Raw genomic sequence first — 8522 nt, 5'->3', positions numbered from 1 at the left:
AATGCATTCAGAAAACAGTGTGATCCAGTAATCCACAGAGATGGGTGCAGTCTGTACTCAGACACATGCTCGTGCCAGTTAACTGAGCGGAAATCACGACTCAAGTCATCCTGTTTGCTTGTTAAGATCTGAAGACAAACCGCAACAGCAGACGGATACATAATGGATGAATAAAAATAGATAAATAAAGAAGAAGAAAAAAAAAAAACATCAGACATTCTAAAAATAAAATACATCTTTATTATGGTATTAATTCTTCACTTGAAAAAACTATTTACAGTACACCGCAACGATCGGCAAATATATGATGAGCATTTTTTTTTACTTCTTTGTCTTACAGAAAGAAAAACGGACTCGTGCCTGAAAGTGACTGAGAAAATCATAGCAGCAGCAGGTAAAGGTCCTTCAGAGAGCTTAATGCAGTTAGACGTTAATAATGTCATATTATATGAAGCGAAACGTGAGGGTATGACAATATTAAACTGCCTGGTACTTATCTCTATGGAACACATTAACTGGCACAGTCCAAAGTCTGAATGTCATCGTACGTCTTTGAACAGCAGTGATTGTTTATAACAGGACACAGAGAAAATGTTTAACAATGAAAATAAAAAAAACATGCACCAACGGAGCGTGTCATGAACTGCAGTCCGCCCTGATATTTGGCTCGATCATACTCCTGTAACAAACGTACTAGTACAAAAATAGACTTGGTTTAAATTTACATTAGCTTTGTCTCTTCATCTACGTTGTTAGTGAGGAAAACAGATTATCCCAGAGCCACTCTACGCCAAACTACCGAGACTCTGACGTTCATTTCCAGTTGAATGTTCGGCCCACCAGCTCAAAGAACTTCTTGTTGGGTTCCTGAAAGAACTGGTAGAGTTTCTGCAGGATGGCGGGCGCCACATGAGGGTGAGCCCTGCCCTTTGAGTCATGTAAACACCGCTCTCGCCCGTGGTCCCTCAAACAGTAGAATCCTTTTGTTTTGTTGAAGTAAAAATTCGAAGCGTTTATCTGGGGTTCCAGCTTTAAGAACCTCTCCACCTTCTTCATCTCGGGGAAGGGGTCCCTGATCAACTCATCCCCGTCCACCACGTGGATGCTCTCCAGTGGGAAGTACTTCAGCCAGTTCTGCATGTGAACATAGTACAGGCTGCGATTGAGAGCCTTGTATCCCAGGTTGATCTCGCCGTCCTTCACCAGAACGGACTCGATGGGCTGGTAGCGCTTGTGCTTCTGGAGGCGGTTGTAAAAGACCTGGGTGTAGTCTGACAGCACCCGCTCCGTGGGGTCTCTGAGGATGAGCAGCAGCTTGGTGTCAGGGTTCACCTGATGGATGCGCTTGGGGACTTTGCTGGAGGTGAAGTAGGCCGGCGTCTTCTCTACGGTCAGCTGGTCGGGGAAGGCGTAGGGCATCTGGCTGAGATACCAAGGTAAGCCCTTCTGGAAGTGGCTCTCCCAGTCGAAGAAGTGCACCTCGTTCTGAGCCGCCGCCACCGCACTGTGCAGACTGAGCATCTCTATCAGCGCCCGCGTCCCCCCTTTCCTCACACCAATAATAAGGATCTGAGGAAGCTGTTGGAGGGTGCCGTTTAGGTGGCTGGTGGCGTTGTCGGTGGGCGACGAGGTGGGAGGTGGCCCCTCGTCGACCATGGGCCTGGAGGGGACGGGGGGAGACTGCATTGCAAAGAGCAGCAGCCCGAGGAGCATGGCTGCCATGAGGGAGGTCCTGACCCTGGAGGATTTCAGCCTGGCGAAAGCACCAAAACTGTATCCCACATTGAAAGAGCAGCTGCTTGAGCACAATGGTCCAATTGAAAAGAAAAAAATTGCCTCTTCTCTGCCAGCAGCAGTAACTGCAAGGGAGGAAAACAGCTGCGATTAGGATATACCTGGCAAACATCTGGCAGAGGGACAAAACACTTCTGGAAAATACAGAATCCATCCCACACATATAAACAACCTCTGATCATAAACATTCTTATGACTCAAAGGGAGCAACATTTGCATGATAACAAATCTATCGAGGTGATTAAACTTTAAACTCCACCCAGCAATATCTGCAAGGCAAAAACAATAAATAATTAACGTTTTAAACAAGAAAAAAATGTTTTCAGTACAGTAATAATCTTTATTTCATGTCCTTAAAAACAAAAATGTTTCAGTGTCATTTATGTACCTATAACAAAGCAATATATCCAAAGGATTTACAGCATAAAAAACACAGATCACCTTGAGAAACGGTGTATTTTGTATTAAATAAAAATGTACAGAAACGGAGTTTATCTGGTTTTAGTCTCTAAACTACTGCTTTACAATAATGAATTTAAAAAAACGTGATGCAATAATATAAATATTGACTTTAGTTAATACGTGTTCAAGACTGAATCCGAGCTCGGAGATGTCCACGGGCTACGGAAAAGACGCAGGTGTGGTGATTATTGCACAATAAAAAAGGACAACAGAAACTATAGATATGATATGTGCGCGCATGTTTTATCTGCTTCTCTTCCTCGCTCTCTCATTGAACTGAGACATCCACCAAGTGCCGCTGATCTCTTACCTTTTTTTTAACTAAATGCCTCTCGACTCGACACCGATTTCATTACGTGCAGCTCTGAGCTCCGATACCTCCGACACCGCGGGGGGGAAAGGAAGGGATCCAGCTCTCTGCGCTGTCCCTCCGGTCTCTTCCGAGCGCACACAACTCGCCTCCCGAAACGGCGGCACCAACTTCACCGGAGTAGCCTCCTCTTGTGCTGTGCGTCCGAGCCAGGCGGGTCCACACGGCTCTCTTGGTTGTCAGACGTTGAAGCCTACGCCTACTTTACGTCTGCAGGACCACTCCCCCTCCTGTGACTCACGTCGTTGTAATGTTATGGTATTTGAGGGCGATAACGCTGCTGGCAGGGGTGACGTGCGGGGAGGAGGTGGTGTGTGATGTAGAAATGTGACCCAAGAAAGTGGAGAAAATAACAACACTGTGATTATGGGTTATAGAGCAGCAGGAAAAAAATGCTCTAATCTTGCAGGGAGATCTTTTTGTGACTGTAGCTCAGATGAGAGACTATTTAACCAAGAAGCCCAACATATTCAAATCAAGCAGTCTGACTTGCTCTTTGTACAAATTTGTAGCCCATAGAGAGTCTGCGCCTTCTCAGGATTTGGGTTGAAAAAGGCTTTTCAGCGGAGCCTCCAGGAGTCCTCCCTCCGCTCTGCTTTCAGGGGAAATCAATGAAAGAGACAGACCAGTTATTCATCCCTTGCATTCTTCTCCTCCTTTGTCCACAGTACAAGTGCATCTGTGGGAAGTCGCAGAGTCCAAGTTGCACAATCTCACCACCTGTTGAGCTGAATTTTTTACATTTTACAAAGTGGAGATGCTCAAATGCTTCCAGCAACAGCAAGCACCCAACTATCCAATCCACACTGCAGATGTACTGATGATGAATACAAAGTCGTATCTCGCAATTTCCTCTGAGTCACATTTTGTATGTACAGTCAGCGTGAGAAAGTTTGAGTGACTTCACAGAGTCGATGAGTAAGTGCAACATCACTAAAGTCAGATACCAGTTTGTGGTGAGCTGCTTGTGACGCCCAACATGTGTTCATATTCATGATGTGTTCACGTGAATCCTAAATTATAGCTGCAATCGGCTGTAGAATCAAGTATAGCCTGCTTCCCATGCTGACATGAAGCTTAAAGCCTGGAAGGCTTAAGGGTTTCCCAACTGAATATGGATGTCGATCTGATTTTACCCAGTGTTTGCGGAAAACTATTCTGCTGTGTAGGTCATTTAAGTGAAGGCCAGTACTCACATTAAAGCAACACTCAACGTGTACAAGAAGCAGGAGGTTTGGTGCCACAGCAAAAGGTCGACCCCACTTCTTAAAATACATCCTTTCCTAGAGAGAATGCAAACGGGTGTTCTTTACTTATTCTCTTCACAGAGTATAAATGCTGACACGGCCGAGAGTTTCACCCCCACATTGATTTTTAGATGCAGTTTAGTAATCCTCACATTCTGCCGTCGTCTCTCCTGGAGAAATGTAAATTCAGCGAAGTCGTGGAGCCGGCTCATACAATATAACCCCGCTTTGAGGATCATCAGAAGCGTCCGACTGCATTAACATGACAATAGTACATATTCACAGACCGTAAATACCCTCAGCGCCACCTCAGCGACTTCCCTCACCCTCAGCTCTAAACAGGAGGGGGAAACAAAAATAGCTTCTCCGTGCTTTAATGGGGGTCACATCTACAGCATGTTTCATCTTTAAAGTGATAAAAACTCCTTCTCAGTGAACACTTGTAAATAGGGTTTCATGACTTTACAGACACATTAGGTGTCTGACCCAAACAGACAAATCTTGCAGTGATCAGCACACTTGTGTCAAACTGTGTATGGCATTAAAAACAGGCTTTATCTGGCTCTGGCAGGCTTACCAGATTCTAAATGGGTTCACAGATTGTTATGGGTACATAAACAATATGCCTGCTGTGTGCTGTGTGTGTGTGTGTGTGTGTGTGTGTGTGTGTGTGTGTGTCGTAGCTCTGATACTAATCTGTCTTGTGAAAATACTGTAAGACCTGTAAATGTGTGTTTAATGTACGTTTTACCGACTCACACAATAAGATGTTTTATGCCATTACTCGCATGTTTTGCAGAGGATACTCTAAACAGCTGTTAATCTCTTATTCATAACCAACTTCCTCCAATTAAAACCGAGCTGTGATCATATTTAGGCAAAATTTATTGCTGTCTAACACATAATTACACAGAAACAGAGCCACGCATGGAGGACTTCAAATATTTCCATTGAGGAAAGCATCACTTTTTTTATGGACACAAAGGCAAAGCTTTGACAATTCTGCAGGCTTTACTGGTGTAACATTAGGCTGCTTTTCCACTTCATATTCTGCTTTTCTAATTTGTTATTATTAGTTTTCTATTCAACGCGTAGCTACACCTTCAGGGTACAAACGGTATTATTGTTCAGCTTCTATTCTCCAAATTAATATTCTTGAGTCGGAAATTTGAATTTCTTGTGATGCTCATTAGGTTATTTTTTTATTTTGTTCATGAATATTCAATACATTATGCTTCTTTGTCATGCTAAACACCTGAGGAGGAACAACAGTTATTCCTCCACTCAATGTCTATTATTTTCTATTGCCTGTTTCCGCAGTTTAATTATATGCACTGTGAATCATCGCTCACCCACCAGTGTCACACGACAGGTCACACTATAGCTTCAGCTCTTTAACCAAACCTCTACTTTGTTCCAGTGGGTTTACTGTATGGATCATTACTGCAATTGTGTATGGTGGTTATACAAGATGATGGCAAATGACACAAATAATAATAACTCAAAAATGATCTGATGACACGTCGCTAGCTGTCAGGTCGAAACAGAGAAAGCTATAGAAACAAATGTCTGCAATTTAAATGAATCTCTTTGTTGCAGAAAGTTTCTCAAATATATTTATTTAATATGTTTTCAACTGTGACAGAAACATGTTTAAAAAGAAAGTGTTTGTTCTACAGTCTTTGTTTAATTAGCCTTCATTTAACCAGGTACGTCCCATTGAGATCAAAGATCCCTTTTATTCTGGGTTTGTGATCAGAAAACCTTTTGTCTTTTAATTCTTCGTTTAAGAAACGACAACCTCGTGACCCTGCAGCTGCTCAGGACTATGTTTCTTGCTCAAGAACACCTGTGCTCACCATGCCACCCAGCCTCTCTGTGTCCTACTAATTTATGTTCATACACAACCAATTTGCAATACTGAGACTAGCACCAGTGCTGGAAGAAGTCTGATGATTATGAAGTGAAGGGAAAAGTTCATGATAAAACACCTTGAGATGTACCATCTCGTTTATCACCATTAATACAAGACAGCAGTGATAGATTAAATAAAAAATATAAATACAATTATCAGTATTGCAACATACAGAGAGACAATCAACAACAAAAAACAAGACAAAGTGGACCACATTAATTAATGAAAACATTACAACCACAATGTGATAATTTCTGGATTGTGTTCAACTTGCACATATCTTCAAAATACTTTGGCAATAAACTTGAGGGTCGTTAGCTTAAACTTTCTAAAAAAATGCATTTTTGTTGTTGCATATGATCATAATCCTTATTCCCAGGGGCCTGATAGTGTCCACTGTGGCAACACAGAAAGAGACAGACCTATCTCCACAACTGAAGCACCAGTCATATTGTCTGGCCGGTTGGGAGTTGACAGGATGAAATAAATCAGCTGGTCAACAGGATAAAGTTATAAAGATCACATTGTCTTTTTCCAGAAAGCTGCCAAACCAGTTGCATGCAAATCGAAGAACACGCTCACTAACTGATGAAATGACGTCTCAACTGACGCAACTAACAAAACAAAAAGAAAAGTGAGCACAACCGTCACTGTGCTGTGTGACGTTCAATGACTTCATTTCCCTGCTGTCGTTATGCATCAGTCCGTGTGTCACCATGTGTCACACCCAGCTTTCTTGTCAGATGAAGCGGGAGAGGGGGAGGAGGTCGGGAGATCGTCGTGCCCGGTCATTCACAGTGACGTGAAGTCATGGGAAAGCAACAGTGATGAACCGGGAGTGTTTCGTAATGATTCATCTGGGCTCCCATATGGACGCATGCAGGCGACTGCAGGGAACAGCTAAAGTGCAGTGAACTCTTTTTAAAACCTTTTCCCAGAGAACAGAAGTTCTGACGTGATCAACATAAATATGATCTAATTAACTGTAGATTCACTTTGTGATCGTTGACAAGTATTTTGAATAAACATAATCACAGCTTCCATGCAAAGATATTTTGCCTGAGTGTCTTCGACTTTATTTATTGGATAACACTGCATTTATTATTTCATCTCCTCAGGCAAATCATTAACCGTTAAACAAATAGATCACAAAACGAGCATATCTTCACATATCTTCTGTTTGCTGACATTTACGCATAAAGGCGGAGAGTAAGTAGGTGGTTGCTCTGTAACAGTAAACATCATTTTCTGTCAGGAGCTGAAGTGCTGAAGATGCTGCATTTTTTTTGCGGGTTTACAGTTCTGCAGAACGACGAGGGATTACTATTTATAAGCCCTCAGTAAAGGCTAAAGGTAAGAGGAATCTCTCTGTATCGGTAATTACTGCAGAATTTGGCGTCCGTGCCAGGTGCAAATCCTTGGAAATGGCCTTCATTACGGCGGAAGCTCGCAGACTGTGGCTAAGAAGTGAGGATAATGACAGTGTGGGATTAACCCTGCTCCCAACTCTCTTTACTCCTCTTCCTCCAAGCCCTCCCTCCACAGCCACCACCAGTCGTCCCCCCCCCTCCATCCCTCGTTTCTCAAAAGAGCCCCATCTCTCAGACAACAAGAAAGCTTGCCGAAGGGGGTTTTGATCATCCTGTGATGCACCGCTGTGTGACAGGTCTCAGACACAGATATTTAGTTTCCCACTCAAAGAAGCCCAACTCAGAAGATTAGTGGAGAAACTTCTGACACAGCTGGAGCTGAAATATTTCACTATAATGCAATCAGCACACCTAAAAAAATAGGAATCTTGCATTTGTTTGTGAATGCGAGTGTTGCTTGTGTGTGCGCCTTTTCAAATCTAGTTTTTTCATGTTTTCCTCATTTTTTTTGGTATTTATGCCTCCCGTCTCTTCTCAAAGTCAGACCAAGGTTTACTAAGAGGTCTGAATCAGCCAGCTTCTTCTATTTAAAAGTAAGTTTTCAAGCGTATGAAAAGAAGGATTAGCGGCTGTTTTGGAAAATCCACTTGAGTGCATTTGAAAAGTCTCCCCAGTCACAAGAAAAGGAAATTCAAATAACAGGTCTTGCATCTGGGCATTTGGTGGTACTGAAAGCAGTGAACGCATTTTCTATTTCATATCTGAGCATGTTACGTGTTCATTAAAATAAAAATCTTTGACCCGTGAGAATGTGCTGTCTTAATTAAAAGTATCAGGATGAATGTTTGTACACACAACAAAAATAACTCCAAATAGAATAACACCTTTATTTATTTTGGTAAGACAATATTGGAAATATTTTGCCATGAATAATAATCAATAATAATCAAACTGAAACTGTCAGTGGCTTTACAGTAAATAAATGTTGTTAGGAAGGACACTGAAACAAACTCTAGTCCACTCAAAAGGAAACTCAATATATGCGGATGAGTTTAAGGGAGATATATGGCTCTTGTAAAAGTGTGCTGCTGTTTTAATTTACACTGTAACCTGCAAACTTGAGCTGACCTGTCAGGTTGAAGCCAGACCAGATGCTGAACTCAAGAGTCATGATGTTCAGGAGGCTGTAAGAAACCCATCTGTGTGGAAAGAAATGTGGAAAACATCAACACTGTATGATTATGCATGCTTTTTATTTCTCTCACGAGAGGCTCGACCAACAGCAGCCACAACACAGTTAGTTACTGTCTGAAAAACAGTGAAAATAGCAGCATGGAGGAATCATCACACACACTTGAAGGTGG

General features: G+C 42.3%; 1 protein-coding gene across 1 annotated transcript; it reads right to left on the bottom strand.

The window, feature by feature from the left end:
• Positions 1–220: 220 nt before the first annotated feature.
• On the bottom strand, positions 221–3172 carry hs3st1 (heparan sulfate (glucosamine) 3-O-sulfotransferase 1). The gene is made up of 2 exons (XM_031862741.1): positions 2567–3172; positions 221–1859 (listed from the first exon to the last, which is right to left on the bottom strand). Exon 2 carries the CDS (start codon positions 1720–1722, stop codon positions 814–816), a length of 909 nt encoding a protein of 302 aa, XP_031718601.1. The 5' UTR covers positions 1723–1859; positions 2567–3172; the 3' UTR covers positions 221–813.
• Between the last annotated feature and the right edge of the window lie 5350 nt (positions 3173–8522).

Source organism: Anarrhichthys ocellatus, unplaced genomic scaffold (genome assembly GCF_004355925.1).
Source record: "Anarrhichthys ocellatus isolate YVR2014 unplaced genomic scaffold, GSC_Weel_1.0 scaffold27, whole genome shotgun sequence".
NCBI lineage: Eukaryota > Metazoa > Chordata > Actinopteri > Perciformes > Anarhichadidae > Anarrhichthys > Anarrhichthys ocellatus.
Note: the sequence above shows the minus strand (reverse complement) of the source record. Positions and strands in the feature narration are given on the sequence as shown.

Excerpts from the sequence above, each read along its gene's own strand:
- hs3st1 (XM_031862741.1), bottom strand. The coding sequence starts at position 1,722 with ATGGCAGCCATGCTCCTCGGGCTGCTGCTCTTTGCAATGCAGTCTCCC.